Source organism: Protomyctophum parallelum, assembly GCF_964188405.1.
Source record: "Protomyctophum parallelum genome assembly, chromosome: 8".
Classification (NCBI taxonomy): domain Eukaryota; kingdom Metazoa; phylum Chordata; class Actinopteri; order Myctophiformes; family Myctophidae; genus Protomyctophum; species Protomyctophum parallelum.
The window spans coordinates 28026267-28045458 of record NC_139703.1 but is presented as its reverse complement, the minus strand read 5'-3'; the positions used below and the strand labels follow the sequence as shown (position 1 = coordinate 28045458).

The 19192-nt window shown below is 46.6% G+C and overlaps 1 protein-coding gene across 2 annotated transcripts in view; it reads right to left on the bottom strand.

Annotated features, from left to right (window-relative positions):
- Positions 1-19192, bottom strand: part of atp2b4 (ATPase plasma membrane Ca2+ transporting 4) — a 148567-nt gene that overhangs the window by 23333 nt on the left and 106042 nt on the right. For both annotated transcript variants that reach the window (XM_083770505.1, XM_083770506.1), the window contains exons 13-17: positions 18255-18434; positions 17017-17104; positions 14085-14191; positions 3400-3591; positions 987-1200 (exon numbers count right to left, since the gene is read on the bottom strand). In XM_083770505.1, the coding sequence (XP_083626631.1) occupies positions 987-1200; positions 3400-3591; positions 14085-14191; positions 17017-17104; positions 18255-18434 (781 nt within the window). The remainder of the gene's footprint in view (positions 1-986; positions 1201-3399; positions 3592-14084; positions 14192-17016; positions 17105-18254; positions 18435-19192) is intronic.

Here is a 19192-nt window from a genome sequence, read left to right as displayed (position 1 = left end):
CATTGCCTGAAGAAGTCTACCCGAGTCCAAAACATGTAGGCATGTTTTTTCTTTGATTAAATATCCTGTTTTATTGAAGCTGTTTTAGCCTCCTGAAGAGTGCCTTGGGATCTTATTCTTTGAATTGTAATTGTAAATCTTTAGACACAGAATTCAGGCATGCCCCATTTCGCAATTTACCTAGCTTATTCCAAGGACTGGATGGAGTAAAAACAAATCCATTCAATTATACAGTACATACAATTTTAACAGAACTCCTATTTGCGTGAATGTGAGTGTGTGTGTGTGTGTGTGCATGTGCGTGCGCATGTGTGTGTGTGTGTGTGAGTGTGTGTGTGTGAGCGTGCACATTTGAATGCCAACAGAAATGTGGCTTTCGTGGTGGTAGATGTGATGGTTAGAGGTAAACTAACTGTCCGGTAAGTGTGCAGTTTGTAGTCCCCATAGCCTGGTAATCAACTTTCATACAAAGGATAGTTCCGGTCATGGATTAGGTTTGGCTGAGCGGTGTTCAATGCGGTTGTAAAAAAACGCCCCTTATGTACAGTATGTTCTAGACTAGAATCACTATAAACCATGGCCTTTTGGGGCTAATTCCTGTATTAATTCTGCCTCAGTGCCCAACCTTTTCTGGTTCACTTGAAAATATTGAAAGCCTCCCCTAGGGGACACAGGGAGAACATGCAAACTCCACACAGAAAGGTCCTTTTGCAAACCCTACCTTTAGGATATAGGCACCGATGACGCAGAGGAGAGAACACACCCCCAGCACCCACAGTGGGAATCAAACAGAGAGGACCTTCTAGCTGTGAGGCGACAGTGCTACAGACTGCGCCACTGTGAAAATAGCCGATCTACAAGCTCACGACGCGGCACGGAGTGTCGTGTTGTGAGTTTGTATATCGGCTATTTTCACTAGTTTAGGTCTTGGGCGGGGAGACATAAAATTCTGGGTCAAAGTTTGAGAACCACCGATTAAGCCTCACCGGCAAAGAGGAGGGTGAAGATGATGACGAGCTGATAGACGGCGTGGCCCAGGATGTTCTTCATCATGGTGCGGGAGATGAGAGGCTTGTTGCGGCCGTAGGGCTTGCGCAGCAGCAGCGACTCGGTCGGGGGCTCGGTGGCCAGCGCCAGGGAGGCCAGGGTGTCCATGATGAGGTTGACCCACAGCATCTGCACCGCTTTCAGGGGAGAGTCCTGGAGGGAGGGGAGGGGAGGGGCAGTGAGACTGCTGTGTAGGTGGCATAATGGATCTGTTGACTGACGTCAAGCCAGTCAATCAGCCTATCAATCATGATATCGACTAGGGCTTTTTCAACAGTAATTGAACTAATTGATTTAATCTATATTTTCGTGTGGAGATTTCTTTATTTAAAAAAAAAAAAGGAAAGTAAAACTGAACTACGAAGTGATAAACCATGGTTATGTGCAAGGAGTGTACAGTTGTTTATTTCAAATGCTGTAGGTCAGGGGTACTCAATAAGAAATGCTGAATGGTCCGGTCCCATGCACAAATACAATTGTGGATAGAAACGCCTATGCTCGTTTAGTACAGTCAAAGGATCCCCTCCCAACCAACCAATACTGGGGTGCAGAGACAAATATTCACCTCCAAAAATCCACAGCAAATAATTAGGAGAGGTATTGTGTTGAGGCACAAAGAACACTTATTTTATCAAGTTGTGCCTGCTTAATAAGATAAATAGCCTCTTTAAGAGAAATAGCACATTTGGTTACCAAGACTTTGACCACTGAGGTTTAATAATCCCAACACATCTTCAATAATGTCATTTTATTCTGCCTGCTGTTTGATTGTTATTGATTGTTATGTAACTGTTGTTTTCATATTGTTAAGCACTTTGTGACACTGTCAAAAAAGGTGCTATATAAATAAAGTTTATTAATAAACTCCCCCTTTGGCTTTGCCCCATCATAATACCTCACCCCCACAACCAGACTACGGATAAGCGGTTGAAGATGGATGGATGGATAATACCTCACAAACACCAGCAACTGAGCATTATCATTGGTGTCAGTGGACTCATCCCCTGGTAGGGAAAGGCACTCTGCATTTTGTATTCCATCACAAAGTTGTTTCGACAAATCACCAACGAGTAATTCAGTACACTGGTTGCAGTGGAATCCGAGAGTGGGATTTGCTTAATTTTAGCTGTCATTTCCTCTTTTTCTTTGCCTTCAAACATGGCGTCCATCATCAGTTCAGCCAAACATTGTTTTATTATTTCCGCATCAGAGAATGGCTTCTTGTGCTTATCCAAAACGCAAGCCACTTTGAGTGAGCACTCTTCATTCTTCCATTCTTAATTTCTTATTAATTGAAATGCCGATTTTCACTGTCAAACTTTCTCTTAGTACTACTAGTGAATTTAGAACATGCAATTGTGATTCATTCAAAATGTAATCGTGTTCTACTACTGTCAAAGCTCCGGCACAAGCGAACACACTCTGCTGCAAGTCGAAACCTCCTGGCTCGTCTTTCTGTGTGCTGACCTGAAGCTGCAATCACAGCGAGCACCATGCGTGCAAGCATGCGTCTGCCCCCATACACACGCATTAATTTCCCCGTCCCTCTGTGTTGAATGGTTGTGTTAGGGTATGGGGCGGACGCGTGCTGCACGCACATGTGTGACTGCGACCCCAACTAACAGCCAGTCAGCGCAACGTTGTCATGACACACAGGCACACACAGTCAGTGGGTCCACATTCATTGCGCTGCGCTGCTCGGCATTCAGTGAACACAACGGAGAATTCAACTCGCGGTCGCGGTGACTTTCTTCTTTTTTCTATCATTGTCCAGGGTCAGCAGAGAGGTGTGCCGCGGTCCGGTCATGGACCGCGGTATGCCTATTGAGGACCACTGCTGTAGGTTTTACAAGATCTGTATATGCCATAGCATACGCTACATATCTTTCTTCTTTCTTTCTTTTTATGCAATAAAATATCATAATAAAACAATAAAAGTTAAGATACAAAATATCTTAAAAATATATACCGTATATGTCAATAGAGAATAGGTGTGTTCGAAAAGGAGCAGGTAGAAGTGGATACTTATAAATTCCTACCCCTTCATAACGTTTTTATATTGACACAAAAGTCTTATGACTACAGTATGAACAGAATGTTGATACAGTGTAAAATATACAATATATGTACAGTGTACAATATTGGTCTATTCAGATTTCTCTCAAAAAGTGGTTGCTGTTTTGTCTTGTACCGCATGCAGGTGAGGAGACAACATGTCTGGCTTCTGCCTACAGCCCAGATTTATACTTTGTTGAGAGTCTGTGTCATGAAAAAAAAAAGAAAAAAACGACCAAGCTCGCGGCAGGTTGTCAGCTTGTAGATCTGCTATTTTGGGTTCCAAAGTAAGCATACCTGTGTGATACAGGCACCGGTGAAGGCCACGATGACGGCCACAACGTTGACAGTGAGCTGGAACTGGAGGAACTTGGAGATGCTGTCGTAGACATTTCTCCCCCACATGACGGCCTTGACAATGCTGGAAAAGTTATCGTCTGTCAGAATGATGTCCGAGGCCTCCTTGGCTACATCTGTACCAGCGATACCCTGGCGAGAGACGGAAGCAAGAGATGCGATGACGACCAGGAAAAAAGTAGTGTGTGTAGTCTCTTCATCAACATAATCAAACCGTAACATTGTTTAAGGTGATCAAATAAGGAATAGGCTGAAGATCAAATAAAAACCTACCCTACATATGCCTATACATGTCATTTTGTTTGGCAAAAAACACTTTGCAATGAGCGTAAATCAACGATAACTAGCCCAAACAAACAAATGAAAAAGTTCCAGATTTAAATACATAAAACAAAATCCCACAACCATCATAAGCGTGTCATTATATGTAGATATGGATCAATAAATATTATACACTATATAAACCCATTGCATAACTTCATTCCACAGACAGAAGTGCACAGTCTTCACAGCACTGGATTGTTTTCAATTCAATATCCCTCAGTATGAGGCTGATTCTGCGTAATTATCATGTACAATTATTACATTTGGAAAAAGGGGGTTGGTAATAGAGTCAAGTTGGGGGAACAAACTGTGGTTTTGAAGATTGGACAAGTTACAAGACCCTGTCCGCGTGTCCCATCGTGTGGTTTAACGCATTTTGACCTTAGATCAGATTCTAAAAATGTCTTCTACATCCTGACAAAAAGCTATGTTTCTGTCAGTCGTTCTTCGATTTTTCAACAATAGCAGACCTACAAGCTTGTAGCTTGTAGATCTGCTATTTTTCAATAGCTAAAGCATAGCAAAGTGCTAACACCAAAAGGGGTTCCCGCCCAAAATGAATCATCATCACTGCTCAATTAAACAAAACGCATGTGGTCTCTGAGGCTGCTGTTCAATAAATGTCAATATTTTGTCTCCCAAATTCTAAAGGAGATTTACAGTACATTTATTCATCTTTATCTTTTCCTCCATTAATATTCAATATCCTCTGAATTATGCAAACGCTTTATCCACCAAAATGTGGGTAATCCAAACTATGAAATAACAATAAAAGAAAAACCTGACAATGTAAGAATCTACTTTAGACCTTCAGATGCTCCAACATGCTGTGGAGGAAAATGACACGTATGCTGAACATAAGCCATTTTGCACGATCAAAAGTGTTATCTGAGTTGAAATTGAATGGAGGGAGCTTTTTGTGTCAGAAATAATCTCTGTTGATGGGAATTGATTTGGGCTCAAATGAATCAGCTATTTGGGATAAACAATAAGCCACTGGCTCGCATAATGGCTGCTGGATCTGGCTGGCTCAATCAGACAAGATTCAATTTGAAAAACACAGGGTGGACTCAGGCCATACCGTATGGGCTGCTGGTTAACGCACCAGTGTTTCCTGGGGACTGAAATTCTAAACTTTGACTCGGATATTTAGCCCCTTTCTCCTCCTCACTCATTATGATTCAGTTAGTTGAGGTAGCTAGGGAAGCCTTCACTATGTTCAATTTCCTCCTGTTATATTTTTATATCCTATTGGTCTGAATATAAGACTACGTTTTTTCCAAAGGAAATATCCTAAAATCTGGGACTAGACTATTTGACATTCAATGTTCCTTTTCCACAAATGATTCTTGAATCATTGTCGTCTTATATTCGGTACAATTCAACACACACACACACACACACACACACACACACACACACACACACACACACACACATATATATATATCTCACACACACACACACACACATATATCTCTCACACACACACACATATATCTCACACACACACACATATATCTCACACACACACACACATATATCTCACACACACACACATATATCTCACACACACACACACATATATCACACACACACACACACACACACACACACACACACACACACACACACACACACACACACACACACACACACACACACACACACACACACACAAGCTGTCGGTGCTGCAAATTTAGGCCAACTCCTACCCCGGGCTATATCATTATCCTCTCCATTTTCAATTTAACTGCTTTTATAGGTTAGACTCTCAACCTCCGTCAAGCTGTTCATTTATCTGGTGTAAAGTGACAGTAGTGTAAACAGTGATGAAGTGGTAACGGTCTCTGTCTGTCCCTTCCTGACCTCACACGGCTTGCATAACCGCTAGAGTGACTGCTCTAAGCACTGACACCGATTAGATGTGCAGGTCTCTCACTCTCCCTCCACAGGGTGAGACCCTGTGGGCTTAACAGGGGCGGGGAAAAAGTACTCAAATGTTTTACTTAAGTATCAATATGGCAATGCAGTATTAGTTCAGAATTCGCCATTTACATGGTGCCAACACAGAATAAATCCATATACTCACAAAACAATACTGATTGGGTCGTGCAGCTGTCTGTCACAGCTGTAGCTGCAGGCTCCGCCCGGAGCCTTTAAAGCAGCCCACCAGCCGAAAAGACGTCATTCCTATCAACCAGTCCTTTTTCTGTGCTCTTTCTAAGCAAGAAGGGTAGTAAGGGCGATTCTCTCGCTCGATTCGCTTGATAAACTGAGGTTACTAAAGTAACCCAGAGTTTATCTAAGCTCATCTCGCTCAAGAATCGCCTAAGGGTGTACATAAACCCCCCGTATCACTACCACCAGTTGAAAAGGAGGCCCGACCCGGGATCCCTCCCCCAGCAGTCCCCTGCCCGTGGGGAGAAGGAAAGGCAAGGAGGCTATCTGGACCACAGGCCCAGTAGACAAGAACCTATCTAAGGAGCTAGCCAGCGTAAACTGTCTAAGCACTCAGACGCGGGCTGATGGTTCCCCATCTTATATGCCCTAGGATCTGTCTCCTGAAGTGAGCGTGTGTGACCGTTGTTCCCAACTGTCCCATCACCTAGCGGCAGCTCCCAGAACGGCGTGAGCAATTCCAAAAGATGCCACGTCCAAGTTATAGTACGTGGCGAAAGTCGAAGGGGACGACCAACTCGCCGCCGTACACACATCCTGAAGTGAGGCTCCCTTTGCAAGGGCCCAGGATGCAGACATGCCCCTCGTAGAGTGAGCCCGCAACCCCTCCGGGGGTTGTGCTCCTCTTTCGGCATAAGTCAACTGTATGGCTTCCACAACCCATTGTGAAAGTCTCACCTTGGTTATGGGAGTCCCTCTTCTCTGAGGGTCCCATGCGACAAACAACTGACTGCCCTTCCTAAAGGCAGCAGTCCTGTTCACATACAGTTTCAGTGCCCTGACAGGACAGAGACTGTTCAGTCTCTCGTCCTCCGCCGATGCGAACGGGGGCGGGTGGAAAGCCGCCAAATCTACCGGAGCACATCCGGAAGGAAAGTTCTTAGGCACGAACGACAGGTTCGGCCTGAGCGAAACCCTGTTATCGTTCCCACTGAACCTCATGCAGCTTGAGCTCACTAAGAGCGCATGCATGTCACTAGCTTAGCTGTAGCCAAGGCGACCAGCAGGGCGGTCTTTAGTGAGAGAAATTTCAAACCCACTGTGTCCAGTGGTTCGAAGGGGGCTCTTGACAGAGCGTGTAGCACCAAAGTCAGGTCCCAGGACGGAACTAGGATCTAGATACCGGCCGAGCACGCTTGACACCCCTCATGAACTGACGAATCAATAAGTTCTCACTTATTGGTCTGTTGTCCATACCAACATGGTAGGCCGATACGGCCGCCAGGTTGAGTTTGACTGAGGAGTTCCCCAAGTTTCTATCCAACAATTCCTGCAGGAAGGTTAGGATAAGAACCACCGAGGCTTGAAAAGGAACCGCCCGTTCCGGCCTCGCAGCACACCAGCGCACAAACACGTTCCAAGCCGTGTTGTACCGCTGTCTAGTTGAAGGGGCCCTGGCTCCCAAAATCGTCTCAATGACTCTAGGGGGCAAGCCTGTGGCTACTAGGGTCGACCCTTCACCGGCCATACCCAGAGATCTAGGTCCTGCGGGCGCGGGTGGAATATCTCGTGACCCGCCTGGGTAAGCAGATCCCTCCATAGAGGGAGCTGCCAGGGCCGGTCGTAGAGGAGGGGAAAGATGTCCTGCCTCCAGGATCCTCGGGCTGGCGCCACTAGGAGCACGCTCGAGCCCTGAACCCTCACCCTGGCTAAGGTGAAGGGAATCAGCTCCAGTGGAGGAAAAGCATAGAGTAGGCCCTGAGGCCACCGATGTGCCATCGCGTCCAGTCCCAACGTCGGTGAGCCTGTCAGGGAGAAGAAGAGTGGACACTTCTCGTTCCCGCCTGCAGCGAACAGGTCTGCCACCGGTGTCCCGAACCTGTCCCAGATCTGTTCCACTACACCCGGGTGTAGGGACCAGTTGCTGTAGCGGAGGGGGCCTCTGGACAACAGGTCTGCACCCGCGTTCAGAAGTCCCGGGTTGTGGCAGGCTGTCAGTGACAGAAGACGTCTGTTGCACAAAGTCAAAAGCCTGTATGCCAACGTGTGCAGGCGTAAGGACCTCAGTCCACCCTGCCTGTTGATGTAGCACATCGTTGTCGTGTTGTCGGTACAGACGAGGACATGACAACCCCGTATGAGCGGCTCGAACGCTTGCAGCGCGAGGAAGACCGCTAGGAGTTCCAGATAATTGATGTGGGCGGACCTCAAGGTTCCATCCCATATCCCTTTGGCTGACCTGCCTTCGTGGGTGGCCCCCCACCCACTCAGGCTCACGTCCGTAGTGACGACCTTCCTGGTCAACGGTAGACCAAGGGGGACTCCCTCCGTCAGGATCCGTCTGTCCGACCACCATCTCAGGGCGAGCGTGCATTCCCTGGGGATTGTCACTCGCCACGAGAGGAATCTGGTGGGCACCCGTAGAGACCTCAACCAGCACTGAAAGGGTCTCATGTGGAGTCTGCCCAACCGCACCAGAGAGATGGCCGATGCCATCAATCCCGCCATACGTAAGCAGATTCTGAGTGGCAGTCTGTGCCCTCTCTGGAACAGGGCCACGCACTTCAGGAAGGCGTCAATCCTCCCCGGGCTCCACCGAGCCGTGAAGGAGACTGAATCCAGTGCTATGCCTATGAAGTTGACCGACTGGGTGGGCACCATAACACTCTTCTCGTGATTTATGGTGAACCCTAGGGAGGACATATGGGACACCACACGAGTGGTGTTCCACAGTGCCTTCTGTGGCGAGCTCGCTCAGAAGCCAGTCGTCGATGTAGCTTGCTACACGTAGACCTCGTCGCCGCAGAGGGTCTAGAGCCGTCTCGGTGCATTTGACGAACACCCTGGGGCTCAGGGACATCCCAAAGGGGAGAACCGTGTACTCGTACACCTTCCCCTTGAAACCGAACCTTAGGAACTTCCTGTGAGGTGGGTAGATAGGGATGTGAAAGTAGGCGTCTTTCAGGTCTATAGATGTGAACCAGTCGTTCAGGCGTATAGAGCGCACAAGAGACTTGGCTGTCAGCATCTTGAAGTAGAGGACTTCTCCGAATGCAGGGGGTCTCATAGCGAACTGGAGCCTGTAACCTCTCGCTATGGTGCGGAGAACCCAAGGAGACGCTCCGCACAGTACCCACTGTGTCAGGCGACGCAAGGGGGGTTCGCAAGGGGGTTCTCCATCGCCAGGGGAGCGAGTCGTCGCGCAGAGCTGGCGCCCCATGGTGGACCAGAGAAAATTTCGGCATGACACGTCCTTGCCAGTGGTGTTTAGGCCCGCCACAAGGCCATGGTCCCGCCCCACTGTGTCGGAGAGCCCGGGGGCTACTCCTGGCAGTGGGTTAATCCCCCCCCGATGTTGTTGTTGTTTTGTTTTAATGGCGTGAAAGCCTTCATTACAGGAAATAAAACAGGTACAACATTGGAAACAACAACATGTCGATGGTCGGCCGCACCCGTGGTGACGCTCCGCATCGTGAGCCACCTCTTCCTGGGCGGTCTGAGTGTGAGAAGAACACTCAAATCCAGGCTCGGGGAGGGAGGGGAGACATCTGGTCTCGTCTCCCCTGGGACGGGGACGGTGTCACTTGCTCTGTGGCTCCCCACGGCCTCTGCCCTGGCCTCGTCTGGGGTCATGGGGCGGGCGGCCGTGGCCACGCCCAGCCGGGCGTCTGTCACGGTTGGGGGTGTTGGCCGAGGCACCGGACGGTGCCAGCTGGCCTCCTGCCCTCTCCTGGCGGGGCTTGGAGCCAGAGCAGTCACCCCTACCACCGCTGGTGTGTTGGGGTTGGCGTGCGGAGGGAGCTCTTGGAGGAGCTCGCTGTCCGTCGTCCACCTTGAAAAGCAGCCTATCTAGAATGCTAAGCATGCTAGGGTGGCATCGGCCATCCAACGAGGTTGCTACTCCCGACCTCGAAAAAGTTAGAACAACAGCTAAAGAAACCTAGCTTCACAATGTACATACCTGTAATGTTGAGGGAAGCAGTCGGTAGTCGAGGGTCGCTGGGGAACCACGTCGAGTGAGACTCGTGCCTTTGGCCGCTGCGTGAAGTAGTAGTAGCGGTAGTTGTCGGTGGAGGCCTAGGACTGCATCCGACATCCCGTTGTCGCAACCACCCGGCTCTGGGGAGCCTCGTTGGTGGGCCGACGAGATCCAGCCGGAGGGAGAGCAGCACCCAGAGCCAGCCGGCGAGGCCTGGCTGATGTCTTGGGTCTGGCTCCACAGGCCTGTTTACCAGTGTGGTGAAGAGCGTGTGGAGCTTGTTGTTGGCGGTCTGAGCCGCCTTCCTGGCAGGGGAGGAGCCCAGGAAGGACTCGTCATGGTGTCTCTGAGACGCGTCAAGGTTGAGGGGTCTGGAGAGAGAGGACGAGGTGGTGGGCCTAGGCCTCGAGGTTTGGGGCTGGTCGGGACAGCCGGGCTCGGAGGTGTCGACCAGGGACCTGTCTTGGTGACTCTTGACGCGTGAGATGCGTCAGTTTTTCTCCCCGTCTGCGAAGTAGAAGCAGCAGGGGTAGAGACCAGAGGTCTCGAGAGCCTGGCGAGCATGCTCTAGAACCAGGCAAACCATGCAGCGAGAGTGACTGTCCTCAGGGGACAGCAGGTTGCTGCAGTTGCATGAGAAATTCCCGGTGGCGTTCCTCTTTGGGAACCCGGGAGGGCTGTTGTCACCCCTGCTGAAGGTCCTCCTGGGTCTGGTTGTGCTGTGTAGCGTCACCGCCAGTAGCCATGTTGCCTAGTTTAGTTTTCCTACTGTCCACTGAGGTGTAATAAGGCTAGAAAACTAACCAGGGTCTTCCGACACAAGGAAGAGTCTTGTAGGTCATGCGCAGTTGTAGCTTAAAGAAGGAACCAGCAGTTCAAGACATTGTAGAAGCACTTCTCTTTTAAGTTATAATATAAAAATTATAAAGGAAGAAAAGTGGTGGTGGAGTAGAAGAGTAGGACTCGTGGTGCTCCACTGAAAATCAGCTGTCTAAACAGAGAGGACCACGTTGTGAAACTGTGGTCGGGCTGGTGCTGTTTAGGTCTGACGACACAGAGCGATGCGGTGGTTCGTTGGGTAGTGCGGGTTGCGTAGAGCAGGCCCGTGGCCTTCGATAGCAAACCGTGCCAAAAATAAGCTTGAGAAGCTGTAGTTAACGCCTGACGGCTGGAAACTAGCTAGTGTCTAGCGGAGCTAAAAAGCTATAGCTGCGTTAGCGGGAGCTAGCTAACCTAGGAAGGCTAGCGAAGCTGCGGCTGGATAGCAAGCTAGCGTTGTAACCCGGCTACGGTGGTTGCTTGTTGTTGGTGACGCTAAAATCAACGCCTAGCGGCTGAGGATTAACTAGAAACACCGGTAGCAAGCGAAACAGCGTTGCAGCTTGCTGCTTATGCGGGTTGTCTGTTGCCAGGGCCCTGTTGCAGTTGCGACTGAAACATACCCGCTGAGGGTCCTCCTGGGTCTGGTTGTGCTGTGTAGCGTCACCGCCAGTAGCCATGTTGCCTAGTTTAGTTTTCCAACTGTCCACTGAGGTGTAATAAAAGGCTAGAAAACTAACCAGGGTCTTCCGACACAAGGAAGAGTCTTGTAGGTCAAGCGCAGTGTAGACGCAGCTAGAAATATATATATACATATATAAATATGTATATATATATAATAAATATATTTAATATATGTTAAATATATATTCAATATATTTAATAAATAGCTACAGGACCACAAACAACAAACCATAGCTTACAGCAGCTGGTATTCCCAGGCGGTCTCCCATCCAGGTACTAACCAGGCCGGACCCTGCTTAGCTTCCGAGATCAAACAGTAGCTAGAGGCAACAGGAGTAGCCGATAGCAGCTAGAGGAGGCTGCCGCTAGAGGTAGCCAGAAAGGCTGCTAAAAGCAGCTAGCTAGTAGCTAGGGTCTTCCGACACGGAGCAACGTGCGCTACCAATCTAGCCGTGGGCCGTGAGGCCGTATGGAAGCCTGTGGTCGCGTGGAGCGTGGGGCTTCCGAGCCGACGGGGTCTTGCGACACAACGTAGTGAGAAAGAGCGTGGTTCAGCGCGGGCTGAGGGAGTCTGTAAAACTGCGTGTCAGCTAGTAGGGTCCCTAACAGGCTTACCAACTCACCGTAGCAGAGCAGCGCAGGTTGACTTCCGCGGATCGCTTCTTTCCGACGAGCGGCTGTCTCGTCCACTGTCGGCTGGCTCTTGTCCAAGGGCCAGGCAAAGCTTCGCGGCTAACGTGAGGTCTTCCGACGCTGGTTAGGCTAAGCCAGAGCTAAGCTAGAGTTTGTAGCTAAAGCTAAGCTAGCGTTTGTCAACGCTAATAGAGCTATGTTCAAGAGGCCTCTCGGCACTGCTAGAAAAAGCCCTAGAAACTTACCTCGTTTCTTTTTCTGTGTTCGTGAGTGTAAGACCACCGGGTTTCCACCGCGAATTCCAGGGTACAAGTGAGGGCACTCGTCCAAGGGGAATAATATTCTCAACGGAGTTAATGGTAGTCTTAGAAATACTTCTGTATCAGCGCAGAAAAAGGCAGGAATGACGTCTTTCCGGCTGGTGGGCTGCTTTAAAGGCTCCGGGCGGAGCCTGCAGCTACAGCCGTGACAAACAGCTGCACGACCCAATCAGTATTGTTTCGTGAGTATATGGATTTATTCTGCGTTGGCACCATGAAAATGGCACCACCCTTAGGCGATTCTTGAGCGAGATGAGCTTAGATAAACTGGGAGGTCGCGGTTTGATTGGCCGGGTCATCCCAAAGACTGTAAAAAATGGGACCCAATGCCTCCCTGCTTGGCACTCAGCATCAAGGGTTGGATTGGGGGGGTATCAACTACAAATGATTCCCGAGCACGGCATGGCTGTGGCTCACCGCTCCAAGAGATGGGTCAAATGCGGAGAACGAATCTCGCATACAGTAATGTATGTGACAAATAGTAGGACTTTAACCTTTAGGCATCAAAATGTACTTAACGTGCCAAAAGTAAAAAGTCCTCAATGTGAAGAAAAAAATAACGTTTGAAAATAGCCAATCTACAAGCTCACAACACGTCGCATCAGAACGCATTGTGAACTCATAGATCGGCTATTTTCAAATGGCCAAAATTAATATAGTTATGTTTTGTAATAATAATCCAAATCTACAAAATAACTGAAGCGGTCAAATAAATTAAAAGTACAATATTTGCCTGCTCCGAGATGGAAATACTCAAGTAAAGTACAAATACCTCAAAATTGTACTTAACCCATTCTGAACTGGAACCCCTTTTGGTGTTTTAAGCATTAAGTTATACTTAGTATATCGAGTGCCGCGCTACAAGCTTGTAGATCTGCTATTTGTGGAAAAATCTTGAAAATGTGGCACACATCTTTGAATATATACATTCTTTCACAGCAAACGTTTTTAAGTCATATTTTTGCTGCTGTGGGGTCCCTGGAACAACATATTTTCAGACGGGGGTCGGCGAACAATTACATATATGTTTGGGGGTCCTTCACACGAAAATGTTTGAGAACCTGGGTTTTTCAGAAAACCATTAGATTTAGAAGGCATTTGTGGAATCCTCCTCAGGTCTAAATGGGTACAGTAAATGTACTTAAGTTACTTTCCACCACTGCTTAATGGTATACATGTGTCTTGCTGAGCCTCTCCTAACGCCATTAGTCTCTCTCCTCCATGGCTAATGCATCTCTCTCCTGTGGGCTCATTTATTCACAGCCAGTTGCCCTAGCTAGCCGCAGGGTCTACCAGTTAGCCCAGCAGGGGCCGGATGAGGGTGCACCCCCTGCTGTTTGCCACTTTGAATCAATTAAAATAGAACAGCAACTTTGGCGTGGGTGAAAATTGGATATGTTGTAGAGGGACTGCAGCCAGAGTCACCGGGGAGTTAGTGAAGTAAAACAAATCTTGGCTCTCGTGCTCTGACTAGCACACACATTTACTGTGCTCAAAAGGCAACTCATTCAAGGTCAACTTTTTTGATTTATTCCGTTACACTGCTATCTTAATGAAGGAGCTGCCATTCATTTGGAGACTTATCGGGTATGCGATTAGGCTAAATTACTTTTTCACAGCAGCATTAGAAATATAATTACATTGTTAGTCTCTCGCTAACACAACTGCACTGAGAAAATAAGCTTGGCAAAATACAACAGTCAAGGTTGGGTCATGGAATCATTTAATGGAAAAAAGGTTGTTACCATGGCAAATCCAACATCAGCCTTCTTGAGGGCAGGTCCATCGTTAGTGCCGTCTCCTGTTACAGCCACCACCTGCCGTGTTTCCAAAACACAGCTATCAATGATACCTGAGTTAGAAAACAAAGACAAAGACACAGGAACATCCTCAGTATTCATTTACCGGTAACTCTGTACAAATGTATCAGAATTTAGTTACATTTACAGTCTGAGTTAACACTGATGATTTGTGATAGGACATGAAGGATACTTGAATTCAGTCGCTTTCGTAACTATGCTTTGGCCTATTTAGATACATTTTTTCTGACCCATTCACACTACAATCTACAGCAGAGGTAGGCAACCTTTGGAACTGGTACAATGGCACAAAGGAGGGTGATCATTGGTACACTGGCATAAGTGTGAGAGAGAGGATTTTGGATTTAAAATAAACAATTTAAACAGAATGTAGTAAAATAAATCACACCAGTGTGAACCAAGTGGTGCAACTCCCGTCTATTGGTTCTCTGTATCGTTCCAATTTGTATCATTCCAATTTCTTCTCTGTATCGTTCCAATTTCTTCTCTGTATCGTTTGCGTCCAGCAGGTGGCAGCCATGTCACATACTTCTCTCGTTCCAATTTCAGCATGCGCACACCACTCGTACTCACACAGGTACATCACAAACAGGTACACATGTACACGGACATTGCATGCTGGATGTAGAAGTGGTTGCACCACTTAAAAATTAAGTCTGATACATTTATGTCAATTACATCCTCTGACTGGGGAAGGAGTCTGGGAGATAGGTGGGTTATTATATTTCAAAAGAAGGGAAAGGGTTCATGGCTAATCAAAACATGTTGGATTCAGGAAAGCGGGGTATTTGTCACAGTGATAATTTACACTCTGCATTTAACCCACCCTAACTCTTAGGGGGCAGTAGGCATTATTAATATAGTGCCCAAGGAGCATTGAGGGGTTAAGTGTCTTGCTCAGGATCCCGGGGCCGGGTAGGGAACCAAGGTTCTTCTGATTCCCAGACGGCATCTGTACTAGACAGTGGCCTTGTGGTTAGAGTGTCCGCCCTGAAACTAGGAGGTCGGGTACGATCCCCAGCCGGGTCATACCAAAGACTGTAAAAATGGGACCCAATGCCTCCCTGCCTGGCACTCGGCATCAAAGGGTTGGATTGGGGGGGTCAAATCAACTAATCAAATGATTCCCGAGCGCGGCATGGCTGCAGCTCAATGCTCCTTGGCTGCGGCTCACTGCTCCAAGAGACGGGTCAAATGCAGAGAACAAATTTCATTAACGTGCGACACAAATCGTACGACTTTAGATATTCCCGCCCCTGCCAGTCTACTGTAGAGCTGTAATATTTCAATTAATTAAATAATAATTGAATATTTAAATGTATGATATACTACATTTAATAAATACCCTTTGTTTAGTGTGTTATGGTCATGACTCACCAGGTTCCTGGATGGCTTGATTCTAGGCTTAAAATAATTGATATAAATATTTTGGTAAATCTCGATGGGAAAAATGAATGGCAGATTTTTCAGTGGGTCCAGAAAATCACGCCCCACTGCTATGCTCCATAGCAGAGTGGTTGGGGCGCGTACTACATAGGCCTGACAGTGAGTCCCTATTTCGTACTACATAGGCCTGACAGTGAGTCCCTAGTTCGTACTACATAGGCCTGACAGTGAGTCCCTAGTTCGTACTACATAGGCCTGACAGTGAGTCCCTAGTTCGTACTACATAGGCCTGACAGTGAGTCCCTAGTTCGTACTACATAGGCCTGACAGTGAGTCCCTAGTTCCATTCCCAGGCTGACCGGACCATGACATGTTCCCCGTCTTTCTCCACTGTGTCAAATAAAATGTGGGCTCAGAGTGTTTGCTGGCACACCCTTCCCTTAATCAGAACCTGCAACTGTGTGTACACCACTCGTTCTCCTTGCAACCACCCAACCATCAATGAGATTAAAAATAAGAGCGGGACTTTGAAGAAGACAGTCACGAGGATAAAATATGCCGCACTCAGAACTGCAAGTAGGGCTCTGAGCCTGCATGCATACACAGTATGTATTTGGCTTCAGATGTGGCTTTATTAATGCAGGAAAATGCAAGCGAACATGCAGATGAAAATGCACAATTTAGCCAGAGCAACTTATAAGTGCAAGATCTGACTAAATAAAGCAAATCCTAGTGGAATATTACTAAACCAAGGGATCTACTGTAATTGAGTGTAGATTATCACTCCAAGTCTACATTTGCAAAAGCATTGACCTGTTTACCAGCCTCAGGCCAGGCTGCACCAGTCCTTGCCTAGGGCTTGGGTCGGACATCGAGGGCAACCTCACTGGTGGGTAATCATTTATTTATCACAAACACAGCCCTATTTATTCCCAAAGTAAAAGAGAGAATAGCATATGATCAACATTCACTTTTAAGGAAAATGCAACGAATCGATATAGTTGATGCTGAAAATATTGAACCAATGGAAAGTAGTAAAAACACTTTGGACAAAACCTCGTATCTCCATTGGACCCTCAAACTGTCTCCACCACCTCTCTCCCTCTCATGCAAGTCATTGACAATATATAAAGTCACTGCACCAACTTCGATGAGGCAGTATTGCTTTGTCTTCAAAATGGAAGTTGTGATCACACAACACTGTAACATGAGAAATGCGTCTGCATTTCTTCCATTACTATAGCGCCTTTATCGAAAGTGCTCTACAGTGCGTTTTACATGCACATTCAGTTCAGTGTAGGGGTTCAGCGTCGGTTCAGTTCAGGGGTTCAGATGTCTTGTTCAAGGAAACTTATAAAGACAAAGCCAGGAGGGGCCGGGATCAAACCAGGAACTTTCTGTTTCCCCAAACATCCACTCCACCTCCCTCATCTGCAATCCAGAAGAATATCAAGGTAGCTGATGGACTTACCCTTGACTAGTGTGTGTTTGTCCGTCGGGGAGGAGCGAGCCAGCACGCGTAGCTTCGGCCAAACCTTATCCAGACGCTCTTGCTCCACCTGGAGTATGGAATATCAGCATATCATGTATTATTTTAACCCATTCTGACCCGAGATCAGATTCTAAAAATGTCTTGTACATCCTGACAGTTTTCTGAAAAAGCTATGTTTCTCTGACGTTCTTCGATCTTTCAAAAATAGCTAAAGCATAGCATGATGCTAACACCAAAAGAGGTTCCCGCCCAAAATGGGTTAATTCCCTCAGTCCATTATGTGCCTTCACCTCATGTACTTGAACATTTCCCTTTCCTTTCCAGATTAAATGTCCCACAGTGATAGTTATTGTACCGGTACTTAATAATATATTACATTTTGATTAATTTTGAGTAACTAGACCTTACCCACAAAATTATGTACAGTGTGGGTGATGCAATGTAATAGATCAAATTACTGATTGGGAGGGAATTGGCCTGTCTCACTATAGCACACGTAGGCTCCGCTATCGCAAACATAGCTGATTTATCCCCCAAAAAGCATGTTTTTGCAATAAACGTTTTAAAATTTCGCATTTGCGGTGCCCCCTATGGATGAAAATGGAATTGCTTTGGACTCTCCGGTGGTTAAACCACCCTGAACATGTGAATGAAACTCACTAACTTTGGATGCCGATTACTATGAAAATTCTGCCTGTGGTGTTTTAATCGGATAGGACCAGAGATCATGTGTACTGTTTTTTTAGAGATCTGCACAGAAGCTGTAGGTGGAAGAGCAAAAAGCGTGTTCTGAAGAAAAGTAGAAATGGCAGAAAATCTATCCTATATGACCCAAGGAATCAAGGGAAAGTGAAATTTAGATTTTTACGACCTACGGTTCAAGAGTTATAAGGCGGAACTTAAAGTGGGCAGTCATAGCGCCGACTGATGTAATTATTTATTACAATAATTGTAATAATTATTATGAACCTCCCCTCTAAGTGTCGTAACTGTAGCTCCGATGGTTTCTGAGAGAAAGAACACTTTATGTGAGTTTTTGCATTTTCCCATGTAAGTGGATGGGTAATTTTATGCACTAACAAATTAATTATAAATCAATCATTTGTTAAAGTGAAAAAAGGGCTTCGTTAAGACCCCAGTAATATTATGGTCAATGCCTGTGTGAAAAGTGGGAGCGATTGGTGCAGGTGCACCACTGCTCCAGTGTCTAGCCTCACCTCTCCCTGGTCATTACGGATCTGCTGGTTAAACTCTTTGCCTTCCATACACAGCCAGTCTTCGCCAGGCGTCAGGATGCCACACTTGATTGCAATGGCGCGTGCAGTATTGATGTTGTCTCCAGTCACCATGCGCACAGTGATTCCAGCACGCTGACACTTTTTAATAGCGTCTGGTACCTGGAAAAGTGTAAACATTAGAAATTTATTTTTAATCAACAATGGAAATGAGTGACCAGCCAAACTTCATCCTAAGAGGTTTCTTTTAACCCATTTTGACCTGAGATCAGATTCTAAAAATGTCTTCTACATCCTGACAGTTTTCTGAAAAAGCTGTTTCTATGTCAGTCGTTCTTTGATTTTTCAAAAATAGCAGACCTACAAGCTCATAGCGCACCACTCGGTGGCGCGCTATGAGCTTGTAGATCTGCTATTTTTCAATAGCTAAAGCATAACGTAATGCTAACACCAAAAGGGGTTTGCGCCCAAAATGGGTTTTAATAAGGCAGTTGGCAGTTTACTCCACTTAGTTTCTTTTGAGTTAGACAAACAGTATAGTTACTGTATTTGTTTATTTGCACATTTGAAAACTACATACCAAAAAAAACATAGTATAGGGTTGTGCAGGTGAGATTTACAAAACCCTGTCGGGTTTATAAGTAGGGAAGCTTGCCCAATTCCTCTAAAGATCTGAAATATATTTGATGTGAGTTTATATACAGTAGATTGGATTGCTAATATATGAGCATGAAGGTATTTTTTGGGCTTATATTTTTTTAAATAACCAAAAATATATTTTTTAGAATCAAAATGCCATTTTATCAACAAATAATTGACTAGCCAAAGTGCTTTGATTCATTCAGTTTAAAAAAAAATCCACCCAATGCACAAACTTCCATTTGTGCATTGTAAGCACAAGGGAAGTGATGGTGAAGTGA